General features: G+C 37.4%; 1 protein-coding gene and 1 long non-coding RNA gene across 2 annotated transcripts in view; one reads left to right on the top strand and one right to left on the bottom strand.

Annotated features, from left to right (window-relative positions):
- The window catches only part of LOC307197460, a 94,730-nt gene that overhangs the window by 32,306 nt on the left and 36,552 nt on the right, over positions 1-25,872 (bottom strand). The gene's annotated exons all lie outside the window — the stretch shown is intronic.
- The window catches only part of DSG3 (desmoglein 3), a gene marked incomplete at its 5' end in the record, with an annotated part of 28,871 nt that continues 18,813 nt past the window's right edge, over positions 15,815-25,872 (top strand). Inside the window, 3 exons of the mRNA XM_079943190.1 lie at positions 15,815-15,862; positions 23,705-23,740; positions 24,262-24,390. Of these exons, the coding sequence (XP_079799316.1) occupies positions 15,815-15,862; positions 23,705-23,740; positions 24,262-24,390 (213 nt within the window). The remainder of the gene's footprint in view (positions 15,863-23,704; positions 23,741-24,261; positions 24,391-25,872) is intronic.

Below are 25,872 nucleotides of genomic sequence, written 5' to 3'. Positions count from 1 at the left end.
TATGGTCAACTGAGAAAATTAGGAATGAAGCTTCATGGAGAGAAATGAACTGTTGTTCCTTGAGGGATAAGTTTTCTGAAAGAAACTTCAGAATTACTTCAGATTTTGTGTTACCGCGCCCCTTTCTGTGTGCTGCCCTTCTTAATGGACTAGAGAGGGGGCATCAGACTTAGTGCGTCCACTCGCACACGCTCAATCCCCCCCCCCACCAATACACACAGTAGCTTGCTTTTCTTCAAGCTCTAGCAGAATGGGTTTTAATTAAGTCTAAATGGATACCAAGCAATTTTATTAGTTGGATCTTCTTTAAGAGTGAAAAAAAGTTTGGAAGAGGGGGCACTTACATTTTCTAGTGAAAATACGGAGCGTAAAATTTCCTCTGATAAATAGAGTAATACAAATTTCAGATCTACATTCTGCCCCCAGGTAGCGTGGAAAAGGGAAAACTAATAGAAAGAAAAGACAGAATGGATGGATATGGTGAGGACGGCTTTCCTCCTGAAGCAGCAGGAAGAGAAGTGTTGAGAGGGAGGGGGAGGGGCTAGGAATCAGGAATGGAGAGAGCAAGCTGCATCCAGACAGCAGATTGGAAGAGGGGTGCACCCTGAAAGGCAAGCAGGAGCCAGTGCTGTGCTCACTAGCCCCAAGGAGCCTGCCACACTCTGGAACTAGTCACACTGGCCCAACCTGATCTCTAACCTCACCAGGAAGCCTGCACAAGACAGAGCAGAGATAATACTTGTTCTAGGATAGACAGTCATTTCCTGGTTTGGAGCTTGTTGAACTGACTAGTTGCCTGTTCTGATTCTTGTTCCTAATTTGTACTCCATTCCCATTTTTGTCGTTGTTGTTTTTCTCATACGAGTCCTAAATGCCAAACTCTTGACTTTTATTCTGACTGCTTCTCCCTTAGACCTGACTTGGATTTCTGAGTGCTAGCACAACAAGAACTTTTCCAGATACCGAAAGATGCCCACATCTTACAGTCTGACCTGGTAACTCTGACCCTGATCTTAGGTTTTCTCCCAGGATTCCCAGATCTGTTCTTTCAATGGACCACTCAGCGGCATGATTCCTAACCCACATTTTGTTCACACTTTCAATCCACTGACTTCATTTCATTTCAAAAATATTTATTGAGTATCTGGCATGAACAGGCGAGGCACTGGGGCTACAAAGAGGAACCAGACACAGTCCCACCCTTGGGGATGCTACAGACTAGTAAGAGGGATCAACTCTTAAGCAAACATTTCAGGATAATCTTTAAGAAATCTCTACCTATGTGCTACATATGGACATGCAGACCCAGAGCACAGGCTAGTTTGGGAGATCAGAGATGGTATCTGGAGAGGATGAATCCTCAGCTCATTGTTAGGGAAGCATGTAGCAAGGTGGTGATCACAAGGTGGTGGAATGGGGGTGGGGCAACCACCAGCAGTGTGCAGCCTGGTGTGACACAGGCATAAAGAGCATCAAGTACATGTGGGAAATGGTGGCCATGAGACCTAGACGTCCATTGGAACAAATCATGGAAAACCCTGTGTCCACGGTAAAGGGCTGGCAGTTTATCTTACAGCAGTTGAGGAGACACTGAAGGATTTAAGCAAGGAAAGCAAACGCTCAGATTTGTATTTCACATGTGTCTTTTCAGTGCCTCTGTGGTGCTAAATTTGTGGAGAGTAAACCTTGATGAAGGGAAGGAATTGGGCTGATTCTGCTTTCAGTTCTGCACCTCCCAGCCCACCTCTTCCTGTGACAGTCTGTGACCAATTGAGCACAGCTGGAAGCAGCTTCACAAGCAAACTGCTTTGTCTTTTGACACTGAAGGGTATTGCTAATTAGCCAATTTAATATCTAATACATATATATTTTTTAATTGAAGTATAGTTGATGTACAATATTATATGTTACCAATGTACAGTAGTAATTCACGGTTTTTAAAGGTTATACTCCATTTATAGTTATTATAAAATATTGGCTCTATTCCCTGTGTTGTACAATATATCCTTTTAGCTTATTTTATACCTAGTAGTTTGTACCTCTTAATCCCCTACCCTTCTGTTGCCCCTCCCCACTTCCCTCTCTCCACTGGTAACCACAAGTGTGAGTCTGTTTCATTATGTTCACTAGTTTGTTGTAGTGTTTAGATTCCACATATAGGTGATATCATACAGTATTTGTCTTCTCTGTCTGACTTATTTCATTTTGCATGATACCCCAAGTCCGGGCTTCCCTGCTGGTACAGTGGTAAAGAATCCGCCCACCAATGCAGGGGACACGGGTTGGAACCCTGGTCCAGGAACACCCCACATACTATGGAGCAACTAAGCCCATACACCACAACTACTGAGCCTGCACACGTAGCGCCCATGCTCTGCAATAAGAGAAGCCACCACAATGAGAAGCTTTCGCACCGCAAGGAAGAGCTGCCTCCACTCGCCGCAACTAGAGAAAGCCCTCACACAGCTACAGAGACCCAATACAGCCAAAAAAATAAAAAATAAATAAATTTATTGAAAAAAAATAACCCCAAGTCCATCCATGTTGTTGCAAATGGCAAATTTTCATTCATTTTTATGGCTCAGTAGTATTCTATTTTATATATGTATATATATAGTCTGTATGAGACTATATGAATTCTTTTTCTCATTTCACTTTCTAGACTCTTATTACTAGGGTAAAAAAGTTACTGATTTATTATATAAAAATCCACCTTAAAATTTCTAAGAAAAGTGCTACATGCAAATGTGTGATAATAAATTTGAAAACTCTAGAAGATATGGATAATTTCCTTGCAAAATATAAATGATCAAAATGTAGCCCCCAAAATGGAAAGCCTCAACAGAACCACTGACCACTGAGGAGCTTCATATAGTGAAACTTGGAGTAACTGGAGATAAATTTCATAAGCTCAAAATGCTTCCCTAAAACTCAGGCTGACTTACCCAAATCAGTATAAACTGCATCACTTCAAAGTCTAAAGGAATAAAAAGGTGCCTTGAGAATTTGTCAATCCTGACTTCACGTGGAGAATTGAAGATTAACATTAAGTCAGCATGTTGAACAAGTTAATCAACATGCGCAAACGTCCATAAAATTAGCCGTGTGCCTAAGACATCAAAAACGAAGCCCAAACCGACTCATGCACATGCTGTGCGAACAAGGGAGACTAGAGGTGGAGTTTTCTCTACCTTTAATCTCTCTTTAGGTGTATCCTTCCAGAAAAAGACCAAATACGCTGCAGCTGTGCCGGCACTGGATCAAAAAAATAAAATCATACTGTAAAGATGTGCTTTGAGAAACGTTCAGCCTAAATGAATCCATAGGAATGTTCAGAAGTTTCAATAAAGAAAAGTAAATTGAAATGATGTTCAAAAAAGTTAATGTGAAATAATATAGAACAAAATTCTATAAGCTACATTTTGCTGTAAGACATGGATTTATTCCCTATTCAGGTAGGTAATGGATTCTGATCGTTTTCTTAATGTCAGCAAATAGAATAAGGGTGTTTATTCAAAGGAAGGCCAACTAGACATGTCCAAAACTGTAGAAGAAACACGTTCATATGTTGAACGGGAAGTTCAGTGCCTTCCTAAGTACTATGTGAATACAAAACAGATCCACATGATACAGGAGTTACTGTGCCCCTGAAAAACAAAAGCAAGAAAATACACTTAAAATTTGTTTCCTCTCATTAAGCTTTTCAGGAGGCTTTGTAGCTCCTAGTCAGGACCCCAATGGTAAAATGCCCAAGACAATAAGTTGCGCAAGTTTTACAGGTTTGAAACTTACTTGCAACTTATTAATCATAAAAGTATCAGCGTATGATGCCTCATGTAAAAAGCCAATAACACATGAGTCTTTGGTAGAAAAGATTAAACACATCAGTCTTTGACCCAGAAGAATAAAGAATGACAGACGGCTCATTTTTCAGAAGCATCCTTCCTTTCCATGCTAGAACTAGTTCTTAACAACAAATACTCCTGTAATCCTTGGAGATCATTTTTTAAAATGTTCCATGCTGTTTGCAGATCCCATCTACAGATTGGCACCTAAGGCAGACCAGGGAGCATAGATGCTGCTGTGTACGATGCAGTGTATCCATTCCACTGGCAGCCACGCCTCATGGTGTGTGGTTTTCTTCCCATGGGTGGAGTGATGGGTTGAGATTTAAATTTTTAAAATAATAAAAAGTTTTGTTTTCTTTCCTTAGGAATTACCTATAATAATACTGGTACAATTTGACTACTAGGAAAACATAAGTCATGGCTCCCATGATACTTAAAAATATTCAAGGACTCCTGTGAAATTCAGCACACCTCTTTATCATCAAAAGGAATATATATATACAAATAAAGGGATGTAACAAGAACTACAGAATATAGGAAATTAATATTTGACTTTGCATATTTGATTGTCTTATCTTTTCAAATCTTTTTTAAAAATTTTTTTCACTGTTTTCAAGTTTGACATGTCATTTATTAACCAACGTAATGAGTCTTTGTTTTAAACTTTTTTTTAATTCAAACAGAAAGTCACAAAAATTATAATCATCCTCGTCAGTTCACTCAGTCCCATGTAATGAATTTTTTTTCACCTTGATCTTTTGTTAGCACTTTTATGAATTCATCAGTTTTCCATTAGAGTTCTGAAAATGCTTATTCATTCAGATCAGCAGTGCAGTCAGTTACCAGAAATCTGTACTTGTCAGTCTTTTCCATGAATTCCTTGAAGATGAAACCCTTTTATAGGAACACTTTTGCAAAATCATCAGAGTACACCCAGAACTGTCTGTAAATGACAAAAGACTTAAAAGTGACCACGGTTAAAGATTTGATGAAAGTTCATAATAATGCAATTGACAAGGAAATTTAGTTATTTCTGAGATATACATTATAAAGTAATAATAGAATTATGACTTATAACATTATACCAGAACATATAAGATTTTTAGGAATTTCATGTAATTCTGAAACATTTATATTAACATATTTTCAGGCAAATAACCCAGAGAAAGTTTAGTATTAGTTTCTTTTGTTTTGTATTGTTTTGTTTTGTTTTATACAGCAGGTTCTTGTTAGTCATAAATTTTATACACATGAGTGTATCCATGTCAATTCCAATCGCCCAATTCAGCACACCACCATCCCCACCCCGCCCCCGCGGTTTTCACCCCTTGTTATCCATGTTTGTTCTCTACATCTGTGTCTCAAATTCTGCCCTGCAAAACGGCTCAACTGTACCATTTTTCTAGGTTCCACATACGTGCATTAATATATGATATTTGTTTGTCTCTTTCTGACTTACTTCACTCTGTATGACAGTCTCTAGATCCACCCACGTCTCAACAAATGATTCAATTTCATTCCTTTTTATGGCTGAGTAATATTCCATTGTATATATGTACCACATCTTCTTTATCCATTCATCTGTTGATGGGCATTTAGGTTGCTTACATGACCTGGCTATTGTAAATAGAGCTGCAATGAACATTGGGGTGCATGTGTCTTTTTGAATTCTGGTTTTCTCTGGATATACGCCTAGGAGTGGGATTGCTGGGTCATATGGTAATTCTATTTTTAGTTTTTTAAGGAACCTCCATACTGTTCTCCATAGTGGCTGTATCAATTTACATTCCCACCAACAGGGCAAGAGGGTTCCCTTTTCTCCACATCCTCTCCAGCATTTGTTGTTTGTACATTTTCTGATGATGCCCATCCTAACTGGTGTGAGGTGATACCTCATTGTAGTTTTGATTTGCATTTCTCTAATAATTAGTGATGTTGAGCAGCTTTTCATGTGCTTCTTGGCCATTTGTATGTCTTCTTTGGAGAAATGTCTATTTAGGACTTTTGCAATTTTTGGATTGGGTTGTTTGTTTCTTTAATACTGAGCTGCATGAGCTGTTTATATATTTTGGAGATTAGTTCTTTGTCCATTGATTCGTTTGCAAATATTTTCTCCCATTCTGAGGGTTGTCTTTTCGTCTTGTTTATGGTTTCCTTTGCTGTGCAAAAGCTTTGAGGTTTCATTAGGTCCCATTTGTTTATTTTTGTTTTGATTTCCATTACTCTAGGAGGTGGATCAAAAAAGATCTTGCTGTCATTTGTGTCAAAGAGTGTTCTTCCTATGTTTTCCTCTAAGAGTTTTATAGTGTCTGGTCTTACGTTTAGGTCTCGAATCCATTTTGAGTTTATTTTTGTGTACGGTGTTAGGGAGTGTTCTAATTTCATTCTTTTACAAGTAGGCGTCCAGTTTCCCAGCACCACTTATTGAAGACACTGTCTTTTCTCTATTGTGTATCCTTGCCTCTTTTGTCATAGATTAGTTGACCATAGGTGCATGAATTTACCTCTGTGCTTTCTATCTTTTTCCACTGATCTATGTTTCTGTTTTTGTGCCAGTACCATATTGTCTTAATTACTGTAGCTTTGTAGTATAGTCTGAAGTCAGGGAGTCTGATTCCTCCAGCTCCGTTTTTTTTCCCTAAAGACTGCTTTGGCTATTCGGGGTCTTTTGTGCTTCCATACAAATTTTGAGAGTTTTTGTCCTAGTTTCATAAAAAATGCCATTGGCAATTTCACAGGGATTGCACTGAATCTGTAGATTGCTTTGGGTAGTAGAGCCATTTTCACAATATTGATTCTTCCAATCCAAGACCATGGTATGTCTCTCCATCTGTTGGTATCATCTTTAATTTCTTTCATCAGTGTCTTATAGTTTTCTGCATACAGGTCTTTTGTCTCCCTAGGTAGGTTTATTCCCAGATATTTTATTCTTTTTGTTGCAGTGGTAAGTGGGAGTGTTTCCTTAATTTCTCTTTCAGGTCTTTCATCATTAGTGTATAGGAATGCAAGAGATTTCTGTGCATTAATTTTGTATCCTGCAACTTTACCAAATTCATTGATTAGCTCTAGTAGTTTTCTGGCAGTATCTTTAGGATTCTCTATGTATAGTATGTCACCTGCAAACAGTGACAGTTTTACTACTTCTTTTCCAATTTGCATTACTTTTATTTCTTTTTATTCTCTGATTGCCATGGCTAGGACTTCCAAAACTATGTTGAATAATAGTGGTGAGAGTGAACATCCTTGTCTTGTTCCTGATCTTAGAGGAAATGCTTTCTATTTTTCACCATTAAGATTGATGTTTGCTGTGGGTTTGTCATATATGGTCTTTATTATGTTGAGGTAGGTTTCCTCTATGCCCACTTTCTGGAGAGTTTTTATCATAAATTGGTGTTGAGTTTTGTCAAAGGCTTTTTCTGCATCTATTCAGATGATTATATGGTTTTTCTTCTACAATTTGTTAATATGGTGTATCACAATGATTGATTTGCATATATTGAAGAATCCTTGCATCCCTGGGTTAAAACCCACTTGTCATGGTGTATGATCCTTTTAATGTGTTGTTGGATTCTGTTTGCTAGTATTTTGTTGAGGATTTTTGCATCTAGATTCATCAGTGATATTGGTCTGTAATTTTCTTTTTTTGTAGTATCTTTGTCTGGTTTTTGTATCACGGTGACAGTGGCCTCATAGAATGAGTTTGGGAGTGTTCCTTCCTCTGCAATTCTTTGGAAGAGTTTGAGAAGGATGGGTATTAGCTCTTCTCTAAATGTTTGGTAGAATTCACCTGTGAAGCCATCTGGTCCTGGACTTTTGTTTGTTGGAAGATTTTTAGTCACAGTTTCAATTTCATTACTTATGATTGGTCTGTTCATATTTTCTTTTTCTTCCTGGTTCAGTCTTGGAAGGTGATACCTTTCTAAGAATTTGTCCATTTCTTCCAGGTTGTCCATTTTATTGGCATAAAGTTGCTTGTAGTAGTCTCTTATGCTTTGTATTTCTGTGGTGTCTGTTGAAATTCTCCTTTTTCATTTCTAATTTTATTGATTTGAATCCTCTCCCTCTTTTTCTTCATGAGTCTGGCTAATGGTTTATCAATTTTGTTTATGTTCTCAAAGAACCAGCTTTTAGTTTTATTGATCTTTGCTATTGTTTTCTTTGTTTCTATTTCATTTACTTCTGCTCTGATCTTTATGATTTCTTTCCTTCTGCTAACTTTGGGTTTTGTTTTTTCTTCTTCCTCTAGTTCTTTTAGGTGTAAGGTTAGATTTTTTATTTGAGATTTTTTTGTTTCTTGAGGTAGGCTTGTATAGCTATAAACTTCCCTCTTAGAACTGCTTTTACTACATCCCATATGTTTTGGATCGTCGTGATTTCATTGTCATTTGTCCCTAGGTATTTTTTGATTTCCTCTTTGATTTCTTCAGAGATCTCTTGCTTATTTAGTAACGTATTGTTTAGCCTCCATGTGTTTGTGTTTCTTACTTTTTTCCCCTGTAATTGATTTCTAATCTCATAGCGTTGTGGTCAGAAAAGATGCTTGATATGGTTTCCATTTTCTTAAATTTACTGAGGCTTGACTTGTGACCCAAGATGTGATCTATCCTGGAGAATGTTCTGTGCACACTTGAGAAGAAAGTGTAATCTGCTGTTTTTAGATGGAATGTCCAATAAATATCAATTAAATCTATCTGGTCTATTGTGTCATTTAAAGCTTCTGTTTCCTTCTTTATTTTCATTTTGGATGATCTGTCCATTGGTGTAAGTGAGGCGTTAAAGTCCCCCACTATTATAGTGTTACTGTCGATTTCCACTTTTATAGCTGTTAGCAGTTGCCTTATGTATTGAGGTGCTCCTATGTTGGGTGCATATATATTTATAATTGTTATTAATTCTTCTTGGATTGATCCCTTGATCATTATGCAGTGTCCTTCCTTGTCTCTTGTAACATTCTTTATTTTAATGTCTATTTTATCTGACATGAGTATATCTACTCCAGCTTTCTTTTGATTTCCAGTTGCATGGAATATCTTTTTCCATCCCCTCACCTTCAGTCTGTATGTGTCCCCATGTCTGAAGTGGGTCTCTTGTAGACAGCATATATATGGGTCTTGTTTTTGTATCCATTCAGCAAGCCTGTGTCTTTTGGTTGGACCATTTCATCCATTCACGTTTAGGTAATTATCGATATGTATGTTCCTATGACCATTTTCTTAATTGTTTTGGGTTTGTTTTTGTAGGTCCTTTTCCTCTCTTTTGATTCTCACTTAGAGAAGTTCCATTAGCATTTGTTGTAGAGTTGGTTTGGTGGTGCTGAATTCTCTTAGCCTTTGCTTTCGATTTCTCCATCGAATCTGAATGAGATCCTTGCTGGGTGGAGTACTCTTGTTTTAGTACTTGCATCACTTTAAGTTTATCATGCCATCACTTTAAGTATATCATGCCACTCCCTTCTGGCTTGTAGAGTTTATGCTGAGAAATCAGCTGTTAACCTTATGGGAGTTCCCTTTTATGTTATTTGTCATTTTTCCCTTGTTGCTTTTAATAATTTTTCTTTGTCTTTAATTTTTGCCAATTTGATTACTATGTGTCTCAGCGTGTTTCTCCTTGGGTTTATCCTGTATGGAATTCGCTGCACTTCCTGGACTTGGGTGGCTCTTTCCTTTCACATGTTAGGGAAGTCTTCAACTATAATCTCTTAAATATTTTCTCTGATCCTTTCTCTCTCTCTTCTCCTTCTGGGACCCCTATAATGCAAATGTTGTTGTGTTTAATGTTGTGCCAGCGGTCTCTTAGGCTGTCTTCATTTCTTTTCATTCTTTTTTTTTTTATTCTGTTGTGCAGCAGTGAATTCCACCATTCTGTCTTCCAGGTCACTTATCCGTTCTTCTCCCTCAGTTATTCTGCTATTGATCCCTTGTAGTGTATTTTTCATTTCAGTTATTGTATTGTTCATCTCTGTTTGTTTGTTCTTTAATTCTTCTAGGTTTTGTTAAACATTTCTTGCATCTTCTCAATCTTTCTCTCCATTCTTTTTCCAAGATCCTGGATCATCTTCACTATCATTATTCTGAATTTTTTTTTGGAAGGTTGCCTGTCTCCACTTCACTTAGTTGTTCTTCTGGGGTTTTATCTTGTTCCTTCATCTGGTACATAGCCCTCTGCCTTTTCATCTTGTCTATCTTTCTGTGAATGTGGTTTTTGTTCCACAGGCTGCAGGACTGTAGTTCTTCTTGCTTCTGCTGTCTGCTCTCTGGTGCATGAGTCTACCTAAGAGGCTTGTGGAAGTTTCCTGATGGGAGGGACTGGTGATGGGTAGAGCTGACTGTTGCTCTGGTGGGCAGAGCTCAGTATAACTTTAATGCACGTGACTGTTGATGGGTGGGGCTGGGTTCCCTCCCTGTTGGTTGTTTGGCCTGAGGCAACCCAACACTGGTGCCTACCTGGGCTCTTTGGTGGGTCTAATGACAGGCTCTGGGAGGGCTCATGCCAAGGAGTAATTCCCAGAACTTCTGCTGCCAGTGTCCTTATCCCCATGGTGAGCCACAGCCACCCCCCCACCTCTGCAGGAGACCCTCCAACACTAGCAGGTAGATCTGGTTCAGTCTCCCCTGAGGTAACTGCTCCTTTCCCTGGGTCCCAATGCACACAGTACTTTATGTGTGTGCCCTCCACGAGTGGAGTCTCTGTTTCCCCCAGTCCTTTCAAAGTCCTGCAATCAATTCCCACTGGGCTTCAAAGTCTGATTCTCTAGGAATTCCTCCTCCCGTTGCCAGACCCCCAGGTTGGGAAGCCTGACCTGGGACTCAGAACCTTCACTCCAGTGGGTGGACTTCTGTGATATAAGTGTTCTCCAGTCTGTGAGTCAGCCACCCAGCACTTATGGGATTTGATTTTACTGTGATTGCGCCCCTCCTACTGTCTCATTTTGGCTTCTCCTTTGTCTTTGGATGTTGGGTCTTTTTTGGTGAGTTCCAGTGTCTTCCTGTCGATGATTGTCCAGCAGGCAGTTGTGATTCTGGTGTTCTTGCAAGAGGGAGTGAGAGCACGTCCTTCTACTCTGCCATCTTGGTTCCTCTCTCTCAAATCTTATTATTATATCACCTGAGATGGTGAAAAGGCCAGGATGAGGTTAGATCCAGGAGGGATGCTAGGTCTTTTGGATCTAACCAAGATCCAGAATTTACTTAGTTCTGGGTCCAGTTTCTTAGATTGCTATGCTCAGAATCTTAACTTTATTTCCATTTATTATAATCTGATAAATTATTAGCATTTAAATGAACATTTAAATCTCTTAGTAGAACTAAAATATATTTTTATATAAGTACTATTTTCTCATATAAGAAGCAGAAAAGAATTACCTATAATAAACATTATGCCTGGGGGAGGGGAGGGAGGAAGGACAATTTCGTACACTATCAGTGGAAATGTAAACTGGTATAGCCTTCTGGGATGACGACCTATTAAAAACTGTACTACATGTGCCCTTTGATCTAGCAGATATACTTGCACAAAATTTTTAAAGATATATTCATTTATTCACCCTGCAAATTGCTGGGAATAAGCTACTAAATGAAATAGACATGATACCTCCTGGATAGAGGGCACAGTCAAGTGGAGAAAGGCAATATAAGCACTCCAACTAAGAAATAACAACGGACACATGGTACTAAGCCCTATACAGGCAGCAAATGGGGATGACAGATAAAATAATGGGGACAACAGTGCCCACGTTAGGGAGTAGGAAGAAAGGACCCCTCTGAGAAGGTCTCATAAGCTACCAACTGATGAATGAGAAGCAGCCAACCAGGCAGGAGAGAAACCGAGTGAAGACCTGAGGCAGGAAAGAGCCGGTGGTTTTTGAAGAACAAAAGAAGGTGCATGTGAGAAGGAAGGAGTGTGTGAAGTGGCTGGAGAGGAACACAGGGAATGGACCAGGCAGTTCCCTGGAAGCCACAACAGGCAGTTTTGATTCTGTTCCAAGTACATTGGAAGCCACGATTCTTTCAAAAATAGCAGTCAGGTTGCTGAGTGAGAGGAGGATTGGGTGAGAGGTGAGAACGGAACAGGAGCTCAGTCCTAGGCCCATTGCCTAGGCTGCCTAAGAGATGCCAGGAATCTGGTGAGTGTGGATGCCCAGAGAAGGAGGGAACTAGATGGATTCAAAATAGATTTTGTAAGTAGATTCCATCTGGTCAAGTTTATCTCCAACCAACCACAAGAACCAAAGAAAAATTTCCTAAAGAAACACATTGTTGAAGTGAACATGAGGCTCATTTGGAAAATTCCTCCATTCACACTCTTTATTACCTTATAAAAATATTCCCACAAATAAGCAATTGCCTAAACAGACTAAACAAAGCCAAAAGATGTTGACCCTAATCCACGGCATAAGTAAAAAATTTTTAAATGTGCATTCACCCATATTTACCCTTCTGAAATTTGGGCTTGAATCAATATATGATAAAAAAAAAAATTGCACAAATCTTTTGAAAGAAAGAATTCCAGGAATTACAGAACCATGGTGACCATGCTGCATACTCTCTAATAGAAAATTAGATCAATAGCTCTATTTTCACTGATTTTTAAAGTTGCAGACTGTTCTCTGCAAATGCACAATTATTGCATTCTCTGACATTTCTGGATGCCTTCAAGTGATGATCCTAATGAAAGAAGTGTATGATTTCCATTATCTCAAATAACAAAAAGTGATGTATCACTACATTGGCAGGCCATTTCAGGATGTATGTATCATTTTGTTAATGCATGATTTGTGGAACTCATACCTTAATTAATGAAGTTGTGGACATTCAAGAACAATTAAATATCAAGAAGTAGTGATGTCTGACATATAAGATATAGTATATACATGTTTCCAGTCAAAACAAACAAAAACCAGTGAAGGCCTGCCAGTGAAAGCAGTCTTATTAACATCCTCTACTTGGTGAATAATAGAACTGCTGTAGATAATGAGCATTAGAAACATCATGGAAACCTCTGAAGCCACTGCCTCTTAAATAAACACTCATTTTTATTGTTTCACTTCTTATGCCATGGTTCAATTTCCAGCAGATTGAAGAATGGTCTCTTCTTACACCTACGATGTATTGTATCTATTGTCCAATTCTTACATTTTTAATATGATGCATCAAACGAAGCACAATACACACATACAATGAAGCTCCTTTTTAACGATTATGATTATTATTGTTATGATCCTCATTTTTATTTCAGCTTCTTGAGTAAAAGCCAGTTTCAAGTTGGGCTTATGTTTCCAAAGTCATTATCTGGAGAGTAATAACATAACCACTCAACAAAAACTATTGGAAAATCCTCCCTTCTTTCCTTTTCACAAACATAAACATAAACAAAAATAGCAAGTGAGAACACTGCTTAGTCCAGAAGACACAATGCAATGCACTCCCCAGCAGGAGTAACCTCCAGGCCACCTTCTTATCACCATGTAAATGTGGCCCCAACACAAGGATGCTTCATTACCTTACTGAGGTTCCCAATCCTGCAAAGAAAAAGCAGTGTTGGCTTAAAACACTGTCAAGAGCACATAGAAGGAAGATTAGGGGAGTCCTGTCTGCCTACAGAATGCACAATGGGATCCGTCCTTGCTTTCTGAAACCCTCCTTAACAGGGAAGAGTGAATGGAGCCAGCCTGAATCAGGCCAAGTCTGGTACATTACTCTCCTCTAAGGGTGCCCATACCCTATTTACACCACCTAACCAAGAATCCTTAGATGGTATTTCAAAATACAAAAATGAAATACCAGTTAAGTCCTTAACCTGTGTTCAGGTGAGGAAAGAGTGAAGTGATAATCAACATTTTAAAGTCTAATTAATTAAAATTGTCAAAGAAGGGACTTCCCCGGTGGTCCAGTGGTTAATACTCCACGTTCCCAATACAGGGGGCTCAAGTTTGATCCCTGGTCAGGGAACTAGATTCCTCATGCCGCAACTAAGAGCCCGCATGCAGCAACAAAGACCCCACGTGCCACAACTAAGACCCAGTGCATCCAAATAAATAAATAAATAAATATTTATATAATTGCCAAAGAACTGAAGCTTTAGGAAAGGTAAATCAGAAAAAAAAATTGAGTCATATCTAGAATTTAGTCCAAAATGCAACTTATGGGTATTCCTAGGAATATCATAATTCACTGCTATCACTTTTTAAATTTCTTTTGTCTTTAGCACAATAATGCTTTGAAGAAATTGCAAGATATTAAATTATGGAAAAAGGAAGGAATTGAAAGTTCATTATGTTTTTCTCTTTTTCCCTGCCCCAAAGTTTAGAATGTTATTCATAAAAGCTTTCTGTACTCACATTATTTTTAAAGAAGTTTCTTTTTAAATTATAAAACTAATACATTCTCATTACCAAAATTAAGAAAATACATACAACCATAATGAAGAAATAAAATACATCCATAATCACTTCATTCAAAAAATAAGTTCTAGTATATTAAGGTGGTTCATTCTAGTCTTTGACCATATTTATGTATTTTTCATTATGCTATAAGAAAAAAGCCCCAGTATACATACATATAAACCCAAAACTCTCACCAATGTTAAACAAATTCAGATACTAAATTCAGAAGCAACCAACACTTCAATTGCCGAATTCTGCATTATACAAATCACTAAGTTCAATAAAGCTCATCTCAGCTTCTATCCCCTTACTTTTGTTAACTAGTCCAGTCACAGACTAGTGAATATACTTAATGCCACTCAGCTGAAACTTAAAAATAGTTAAAATAGTAAATTTTGTTATGTATATTTTACCACAATTTTTAAAAAGACAAAAAAAATCCCACAAGATTTTTACCTATAAGGTGTTTTTTTCCAACTCCTAGACTATAAAATCCTTTCTGTCTAAAATATTCTGATTAAATGGTTTCCCTGGTACTAAAAAGCTTCCAAAACCTGATGCACAGATACTTATAACATTGTTTTTCTACCAAACATTTAAAAAAATATTCTGGAATGTTAAGAGTGCTCTTAACTCTAGTGTTATAAGCAAACTAAAAAGGTGCTTTAGTAGCTTTTCCCCATCCCATAACTTGAGTTGGAGTCCAGGAGTTTAGAAGTGCACAAGTAAACAGCAGTGAGCAGGGTATCTGCTCTAGAGGAAATGTAATTAAAAGTGCACAGAGTTAACCTACTTCACTAGGCAAATTAATTTTTTAAAAACTTATAAATGAAAAGAAACACAATAGAAAGGTGTCATCTGAGTATTATCAGGGATCTGATTTTGCAATGCACAGCTTATATATTTCAAATATCCAAGGCACCATATGCGTTTAGTCCAATTTTATTTCCAATTTTTTCATTCAAAACTTGTATTAATAACTGCTTGATGTGATGGTTTTCTTCTTCAGATTTGTAGTTTCTTTCAATAAAATTGAAAGCCATATTATTGCTTAACACCTAAAATATATTTTGCTTAACTTTAAATCTACCCACATACACTCAGGCTAAAAATAAATGCTCTTCCACAAGTTAGATTTGGGGGAATTTTGTAGGCTTTGTTTTATTTTTCAGTTTTAATTGGCACCATGAGAAGCAGCCAACTAGATCTTTTTTCAGTGTAGTCAAGCTTAACTTTTTCACTTCCACACCATGATTAGTTTATCATCTGGTACCTTCCTATTAAAACTGTAAAAACCAGCCTGTGAAGCCTGTGAACTTTTCTTTCAGCTTCCAACAGAGGATTTCATTGCTTCAGGAATTGAGGTGTGTCTAAGTTTTTACCTGGGAGCAAGAGTGATGCAAGCGTTTCTGGTTTAGGGTGGGGAGGACCTGCATAACAGGCTATCTGCAGACTCCTGAAGACTCTTGCTGTCCTGAAGACAGCAGAGACGCTGAGAGGGCTTTCCTTAGACATCGCATGCAGGCTGTTGGAAGGACTAAAGCAGCAGCTCCCTTGGATTTGTTCACCAAGGAAATCAGAGACAATGGCTTGGCTCCTTTTCAGAACCACAGGGGCTCTGGCCATTTTAATGGTAAGTCCTATTTTTTTCTAATAATTGCAAACTTTCCCTGTTTCCTTCCTTGTTAGAGAATGCTATATTTGACTGCTGAATCCCTATTATAAATTCTAAAAAGAGTTCAGTGGAAATAAACATTTTAAAATGAAACTGTAAAGATTACCAATTTCCCCCTTTTGTTGCTTTTTTTAATGTTGTATTTTCACATAAGAAAATAAGGCAGATGATAGAAATGAATTTGCAAGTTGCCATTTAGCATTTCTTTAGGTAAATAATTAACTAAAGAATTAAATAATCCTGGTCTCAAGTCTATTTTCCACAACACCTTCACCTTCTTCAAAGTAATGCTATTATTCGTCTTTTTATTCATGCTTTTATTCTAATACACAAACTAAAACACATAAAAGAGAACGAGCTCTATTTTCCAAGGTTTTATATCTCTTAAGAATATGGCTAAGAATTGTACATGCCTGGTCTTGATACCTGACATGTTTTTAAGTAGTCAAAGACCATGGAATTAGAATCAAAGCAATGTTTGACTCTAGAGAAGTTGGGAGGGTTATTAAGAAAACAGCGTTTTATGTTTAGCCTTTATGTGCAAAAGACATCCAACCTTTGGGTACAAAAGAAGACAGAATATCTTATAAGCCAGTTCTTCAGAAGAGTAATACTTTTGTGGATTGGGAAAGTTTTATATAATATTACATAAAAGAGAAGTGGAATCTGGAGAGCAAAGCACTAGCCTGGATGTTACAGACTAATTTTTTCCTTAAATGTGTTGTTTTAGTAAAGAAGAAAACTTGTCACAATATTATCAGTTACACAAAGATATCAAAATAGTGAAATATACCCTAATGAATATTTTTTAAATTCCTAATACTGATTCCTCGTTTTATCAATAATAAATTGGGTTGGCCTACACATCAGTTTCCCTCATTTCCTCATCTACAAAAATTGAGATAATTGAACTTCAAAAAGTTATAGGGAGATAGTTCTCAAGGAAGAACATTCTAAAAATTAAATATGTTTAAAATTAGAATAGACTGCCTGTGAGCCAGTTTCCCAGCCTTCCTTCTCATGGCAATGGTCAAGCAGAAAAATTGGTATCACACCCTTCTGTTTGAGTCTGTTTCTATTATGACAGGATAACTAATTGTTTTGGCAATCTAATGAATTTAATTGACCCAGGAACATTGTAAAAAGAAATGTGACAATTGTAATGACTTCCCCACTTTTCCAGATGGTCCTTTCTGAACTAAATGAACTGCAGGTAGCCTCATAACCCATCTGTCCAAGCCAATGACCAACCTGGGAAGCTAGGGGATATGTGGAAGGGAATGTCAGAATAGTCTTGTCACAGAGTGTGACGGCCACATGCTTAGAGGAGCTTCTTTCCCTGCTTTGACATGTACCACTCTCAGTTACCATTCTGGTTCTGGAGTGACTGTAAGATCCTTATACTGAGGGCTGTTTTATTCTTCTTTTTATCCCCAATGCCCACCATAATATCTGTCTTACAGTGGATGCACAATTGTCTGAAGAATGGATAAATGAATGATTGAATGAGGTCTCTCTCAACTATAACTTCCCCTCACGGTGCCTCTATAATGCTAGTCATGGAAGAAGCTATGAGGGGTTAGAACATTTTGCTCCCCTCAGGAAAATTTTACAGGCACACATACACAAACACACAAGCTATTTAAACAACAATATAACTTCATACATAATTGTTAAACTGAGAGGTCTGGACCTGCTCTTTCCAATATGGTAACCAGTAGCCACATGTGGCTATCAACCACTTGAAATGTGGTTGACCTGCATTGAAATGTGCTGTTAAGTATAAAGCATACACCATGTTTTGAAGATTCAGTATGAAAAAAAAATGTAAAATTTATCATTAATAATTTTTATGTTGATTACATATTGAAATGGCAATATTTTGGACATATTAGTTTAAAATATATTAATAAAATTAATTTCACCTTTTTAACCTTTTTAATATGAATAATAGAAAATTTAAAATTATATATGCAGCTCACATTTGTGGTTATTATATTTCAACTGGATGGTGCTGGTCTACTCTTAATGCTATTAGTGGAAGGCAGTGTCAGTCAGAGGTGAGGCAGGCAAACCAGGCTCCATGGACCAGGTGAGATTTGAGCTGCTTTTTGATAAGTATAGATGGGCCACAGGGAGATATCTTCGGTTGTCAGCCCAGCACATGCAAAGGCAGGCGCAATTACGGCACTTGCCTAGAGGAAATGGACACACTGATTTGGCTGGAATGATAGTCTGCATTGGAGAATCTGGACATGAAGTTAAAAAGGCAGATGAGGGTCAGACTGAAAAGTGCATTCTGTGAAGGGTAATGAAACCCTTTTAGAAGTGGGGAGCCACCCAGAGTTTCGAAATAGCTTGGTGATGGGAAAAAACAATGTTTTTAAAAGCACTGTGGAGTGGGAAAGCAAATCTTTTGTTATTAAAGGGTGGGGTCTGAAAGTTGGAAGACCTGTTTGGAGGTTTTGAGTTAATGACACCAACCTATGACCATACAAGTGTTGCCTAGAGAGGTAATATATGAAAGCTAAGTCACAGACTCCATTCTATGCCTGTACCACTGACTCATTCCAGGCCTTGCTTCCTTAGTTGTCAAATAAGAATAATCATATCCCCCTGACTAATGAGAATGACCACAGTAAGAATAAAGGAGCAAAGTGCACAGGAAAGTGCTCTGGAAAACATAAAGTGCTTTGTAAGACTCTAATTCCTATTATTTGTAATATTTTAGTAATAAAGATGAATCTTGATGAAGCAATCCAACTTCCAGTACTAATAAATATATGAAAATTAATTTCCTCCTGAGCCTTTCCAAAAGTTAAGATTCTAAAATCAGAATAACCTTGCCAAGAAATTCCAGCCAGCCCTGCCTGACTTGAGCAAAACTTAGGAAAGATGCCATTACTTCCACCTATTACCGCTCCCACTTGCTTAATACCCGAAACCGGTTTTCACTTAGAACACTCAGTGTCCATGACGTTCCTCATAAACTTCTTAGCCTTTGTCTCTTCCTTTCCTGTTAAGAGTCATTCTGGAGCTTCCCTGGTGGCGCAGTGGTTGAGAGTCCGTCTGCCGATGCGGGGTACACGGGTTCATGCCCCGGTCCGGGAAGATCCCACATGCCGCGGAGCGGCTAGGCCCGTGAGCCATGGCCTCTGGGCCTGCGCGTCTGGAGCCTGTGCTCCGCAGCGGGAGAGGCCACAGCAGTGAGAGGCCCGCGTACCGCAAAAAAAAAAAAAAAAAAAAAAAAGAGTCATTCTGATAGCCTAAGGTGAGGGCTTGCTTTGGAAAGTTCACCACAAGAATTACATAGGCAATTGGCTACTATCCCTAATTATACTATGAATAATTGAATTTGTATAACATGCACATTTTTCTTGCATGGCCACTGCACAGTTGGCCAGGCTCTACACTGCACAATGCCAGGAAGTGCATTCACATAAACTACAATGTGAACAGTGCCCCCTGGAGCTGTGCAAGGAGCAACCTACTCAATTGTATGGTGGAGCTCTGGTTCTTATCTTTTTCTTTTTCTTTTTTTTTTTTTTTTTGCGGTACGCGGGCCTCTCACTATTGTGGCCTCTCCCATTTGTGGAGCACAGGCTCCGGACGCGCAGGCTCAGCGGCCATGGCTCACGGGCCCAGCCGCTCCGCGGCATGTGGGATCTTCCCGCACCAGGGCACGAACCCGTGTCCCCTGCATCGGCAGGCCGACTCTCAACCACTGCGCCACCAGGGAAGCCCTCTTATCTTTTTCTGATGCTCAAGAAAGAGAAAGTCCTTACGTGCCTTGACATGAATAATAATAATAAAAGGTCACTTAATATCACAGTGGCTCTTTTACACCTTTTTTTAGAAGTCTGGACAAAAGTAATTAACACTTATTAAGCAGTTACTGTAGGCTAGGGATCATCTATATGCTTTAGACGTGTTAATTCATTTAATCCTCACAACAAACCTATAAAGTAGAATTATTATTTCTATTTTACAGATGAGGAAACTGAAAAATTAAGTAATGTTCCCAAGTTATTCAGCTGGTACCTGGTGAGACTGGGATTTTAATTCAGGGATTCAGGATCCAGTGTCCAATTTTCTATTGCTACATTTGACTGCATCCTACACAGTATTTAAAATGAGCTCTTGAAAACAGCCATGGGTATTTGTTTTCACCTCTATCATGACACAAGGCTTAACTTTCTAAATTGAGCTTACTCTAAACATCAGTTATTAAAAATTGAACTGTCCTAAATTAATTTTTAAGTAATTAAACATGTATCATTTTTTTCAATTAAAGAATTTGCCTTGATTAATACAAAGCTTATTAAAATACTTCCAGGTTTTTAAATTTTAATTTTAAAAAGTCTCTCTATATATAAAGCTATGAGGTATCATAAAATATAAATCACTCATTTCTTCTGAATTGTACATATGAAATTTATTCCAACATGTATTGAATGACCTCTATGATCTGACACATAAATAATCTTTGTACTTAACCAATTATAAAAATAATATCACCAACCTATGTATATATATTTCATGAATTTTTCCAAAAATAATTAATAATTTTAAAAAATCAAGTTTAAAATTTGTAATGATTTCTTTGAATTACCCAATTCATTCTATAAATTTCCCAGAGGGGAGTGGGTGTGATCCACTCTTATCCCATTCTGAGAAGAGTGGCCATGCCCTAGCCTGGCTAGGACTAGCTCCGTGGATCCAATGCACAGTCTAATAGTCTGTCCTTCCCCACACTAAAGTATCAGATTACTCTAAACAAAACCTTGGCCAACTCAGTAAAAAGCAATTGTTATTATATATGATATTTAAAAATCCAGTCACCCATATCCTCAAAATATATTTATTGTGGACCTACCATACTCAATAGGAATCTTAATGATATAACTACATACATTTTAATTAGCAAATAGGGCATGTGAATATCAAATCACTTTATGTCATATGCTTTTTAACCTAATAATCTCATTTGCTTTTAATAAAATATTTCTAATTCTTACGTATGCCAAGGTATTTAGACCATATCAATGCTTTAAAAACCATGTAGTCAAAATTATAAAAATAGGGCTTCCCTGGTGGTGCAGTGGTTGAGAGTCTGCCTGCCGATGCAGGGGACACGGGTTCGTGCCCCGGTCCGGGAAGATCCCACATGCCGCGGAGCGGCTGGGCCCATGAGCCATGGACGCTGAGCCTGCGCGTCCGGAGCATGTGCTCCGCAACGGGAGAGGCCACAACAGTGAGAGGCCCACGTACCGCAAAAACAAAACAAAACAAAACAAACAACAACAACAAAAAATTATAAAAATAACCAGGAAACAAAGGGAAGAAAGAAAAGTAAAGAAATTCTCAAGATATGGAGTGTTTTCTCCACATTGGTATTTCCTAGACTCTAGGCCACAAAAAAAGAAAACTCAGTTGATTTACATTGTCAAGAAGCTATTGAAATATTTATTACATATTCAAAATACTTATATGAACAAAGTAACTAAAACATCTAAGTAGCCACATATAAGTATTAATTAACTAAAATAGGAAAGATTCTTTAAAACACTATTCGAAATAATGTAAGCCTATGATTATATGTCTCAATACACATATAAAGAACACTGCATTATTCAGAAGTGCCCCATATTCCTAGAAATACAAAAAAATCCCATTTTCACAATATTCCCTAAAATTGGAGAACATTCTTGTTGGCCTGACTTTAAAAGAGAGGATGGGAAACAGTAAAGGTCTGGCTGAGTGACTTCTCTAAGGGCTCTGATTCATTGAAATGATTGAACAAGTAAGAAACACCTGTCTGCAATGCTCATTTTCCATAGTTCAGGGTTTGTCCTTCCTTTGCTTCCCAGGAAAACAGAAATCATGTCTTAATGTCTACTAGAAGAATCATTCTCCGTGGGGCTAGTACAAACATGATTCATATTTTCTGGATGACTCTTTCTGGTTTTCCTGTAAAAGAGATTGTGCCTGGTCCATCCCTCCTCTCACGTGTGGCTGAGTTGTTCTTATGAACTGAGAAAGTAGTACAATGACTACATTGCTCTGGTCTTTTCTCCCAAGTAACTCAGGATATTGTTTAATAAAGAGCAGCAAAGCTGTAAAATCATTTTGAGACCTGTTAGAACCACAAGTAATGGTTCTTTTTCATGACAATTTTAAAAAACACCCTTTGAAATAAAGATTTTACTGAAATTTTTAGAATGGAAGGGTCCTGGCATTCTATGTCTGGTATGATTATTCCTTTGGTTCAGACTGGGACCTGCCTCTTTATTATAACCTTCCAAAATAAACAATGTAATAAATCTACATTGTTTCAGGAATAACTGCAGCCTTTGCCAGGAAGAAATCTAAACTGACTATCATATAACTTTCTTTCTATGACTAGTTTTTTTTCTATTTATTTACATTGACTTTGGTTAGAATCTAGTGTAGTGGTGATGTGCACGCTTTAGAGTCAGGTTGCAGGGGTTCAAATCCTGGCTCTCCTGGGGCTGTTAGTTGGGGCAAAGTACTCATCCTCTCATGTCTCCATTTCTTCATCCATGAAATAAGGATTACAATAATAGAATCTCCTTCAGACGACTGCCATACTAAGTGAGAGAGTAAACATAAAGCTCTATGAATAGCAACTGGCACAAAAAAATAGTCATTTTTTTCTTCTGATTTATTTTTCACAATCTTTTCCCTAACAGATTCTCTTCAGATTAGGTAATCCGTGAGTCACAAAACATCTGCTGAGGGACAGGTATTGTACGAATTGCAAGAAGAAAAATAATACAGAAGCAATGATTTGGGAAGTTTGCAATTCTCTTGGCTTGATATCACAATGCACATAAAGCCATAAGAAATAATAAATCATGGTAAACCATTACGAGCGAAACTGCATGTTATAGAATATGTGTTGTACAAACTGAGAAAAGGAGACATCAGTAAGGACAGTTTCATGGAGACTGTTGGAACTTGAAATCATCTTAAAGGATGAGGAATATTTAAGTGTGTGAAGGGAAAGAAGAATGCATTCCAGGGGGAAAATGACACAGATGAAGGTCCTGTACGCCCTTGAGAAAGTGAAGACCCTGGCCCACCTGGCTTCATTTTACCTTTATTTTTAGTTTTTTTCAGATCAGTATGAATATTAAGCTCAAATTTAAATTGAACTAGTAAGGCAGAGATGCGCAGATCCATGTCCCACAGAAAACAACACTAGTGGTTGGAATAGCATATCCCGATCTTTTACGTTTCATTCTCTAAATTAGACTAGTTCCTTTCCACTCTCTCCACTCTTATATGACTATATGCCTTACCTTGCAATTGCAACTAACTAACACAGCACTGCCTTTGTACAAGTCAGTAGCGTAGGTCATGGCTTTTAATAATCTCCTATGGCACTTTCTGAAGCTTATCACAATGATGCTCATCATTGTTTCCCAAAGCAATAGCTTCCATAGCTCCCGGGAAGTGTTTATAGAGCAACCAGGTAAGAAATGTCGGGTTGCTGCAACAACTGTTAGAATTTTGAAAAGTCCAATAGATTCTCCTGTGTATCATTGAAATGCTGTAGTCAGATTAAAGAACTGAAAGAACTTGTTTATACGAAGAGTATTTTCTTTTTTTTGGAAGGATTTTGCCCTTTGAATACTGCATCTCCAAATCGACTTCTTTTGAAATAGAAACAAACTACAATATGAACAGCAGAATGTAAAAACCAGGATTATTATCTTATATAATTACTTATTTGAAGAATTCACATTTAATTTGACTTTATTTAAATGTCTACAGGTAGTCCTTTTGGTTCATGGAGAATTGAGAATAGAGGTAAAGTATGAAAAAGTTTTTTGTAATTAAAGTAACAGTTTAGTTAAAAAATTAAAATTGTACTCAGGAAAAATAAATATTTAATGTTTTAAATTATTTAATAATTTAATTGTGAAAATATAATTAAAATTCTAATTGCTAACCTAATAATATTTAAATACTAGCAAGAATAAGTGTCATTATTGTAACTTATCTCATGCATTCTTCTTATCTTAAATAAATTAACAGGTTTTCATTAAACCTGTCTTTTATGCACAGAATAGTTAGACGTTGTGGAATATATATAGAAAATATAAAATATAATTAAATGCTAATATTAAAAATCATACAGCTCTGTAGCTATTCTAGTTATTTAATGTTTCTTCTTTGCTTGACAGTGTGAGGGAGAGAAAATTAGATATTTAACAGTCTGAGAGATCTTGAAACATAGGAGGCTCCTCAACCTAGGTGTCTATAATTAATACTCAAAGCAAAAATTTCCAACAATGTGCATAATAAAATGGAATCTCTTTTTACATAAGACAAAAGGACAACATGGAGAATATGAGACAGCGGTACAAGGCAAAAGGAGATACAAACGTGAATGGGTGAAATTTGCAAGACCCTGCAGAGAAGAAGAAGACAACTCAAAAAGAAATCCAATTGCCACAGTAAGTCTTATGAGCAGAAGTAACGTTTTCAGAATAAATGTACTAGATGTAAATTAAAATAATATGGCAATTCCAATTAGCAAAATGCAGACTGAAGAGTCCACAGGACAAATAACCTGGTATCTTCAACAAAACAAAAAACACAGTAATAATAGTAATAACAATTTAAAAGAGAGAAAGATGAAGGAGCTATAGCTTCTAGAGTAATAAAACATAATTAAGAGACATTTCAATCAATTTCAATGGATACACCTTTTTGGATTCAGATTCTAGCAAACAAATAGAAAAATTATATAGAAAGTGCTTTGTTTGGGGCAGCAAATTATGCTCAGAGAATAAGATTTTTATCAGTAATTTATTTAACATGGGTTCACTGCAGGAGTTATAATAATTTCACAAGCCAATAACATATAAGATAATGTCTCTCAATAAACCAATAAATACCGTACTCCTAACCACAAGTAGATTAATCACACTATTGTTCCAGGCAAGGGAGAGGTTAAAGGAATAGAGTACAAATGTAGTTGAGTTGTACTTTTCTACAAGTTGGTTCTTGGGAGAGCCAGTTTAGTCAACCACAAGCTGATGTCCAGTGCAAAAACACAAGCCCCTTATCACTAGAGCACGTTACTAGGGAACAGAGGCGGTGGTACTGGCAAGCAAGATCGTGGTTTTCACCACTGCCAGGCAAAGAGCTGCCTTGTCCAGGCAGGAGCTAATAATGCCCCAAGGTCTTCAAGAGAGCTATTTAGGTCAGCAAAGAGTTGCCTTGCCCAGACTGAACACTCTCAAGAGGTCCTCATAATCTCTTGATATTTAAAGCTTAAATGTCCCCCAGCCATTATGGCTGCTCCACATGTTCGTATCAATAAGCCCCCAACATTGCTCTCCAATAGCTGAGCTACTGAGTGTTTATTGACAGCCACGGATGTCCATGACAACATCCTGACACAGCTTTCTCAACATAAGCAACTTCACTCTTAGAACAAAACAACTGTATTCTTAGATTTTTTTTTTTAAGTGGATTTGAAATCATACCATACCAATACACAGCAATAAGATAATTAAAGATGGTTGACAGTCAACATTGGATTGGCCATGTATTCAGAATTGTTGAAGCTGGGTGATGAGATATATCAGGCTCATTATATTCTTCTAACTTTATAATATATTTGAAGTTTTCCCTATTAAAAAGTTTAAAAAATAATAATAAAAGCAATGCATTCTAATATTAACACTTACTATATAATCCCTTCCCCTTTTTTTCTCCAGCTCCTCCTTTTTAAACTAAAATAAATGTCTTTTTTGTTTTTTTAATGTTACCTGCGTAGGAAGGGAGCATCCAGAAGTAGCCTTGTCAATATCAAGTGTCCTTGACTTTCTCTCAACCTTTTAACATCACCATGGTGACCACAATCTGGGCAAATATTCTAAAGCCAGAATGATTAATGACACATTGGTCCATAGTGGTCAACAGAAGCA

Source organism: Stenella coeruleoalba, assembly GCF_951394435.1.
Source record: "Stenella coeruleoalba genome assembly, chromosome: 14".
Taxonomy (NCBI): domain Eukaryota; kingdom Metazoa; phylum Chordata; class Mammalia; order Artiodactyla; family Delphinidae; genus Stenella; species Stenella coeruleoalba.
Note: the sequence above shows the minus strand (reverse complement) of the source record. Positions and strands in the feature narration are given on the sequence as shown.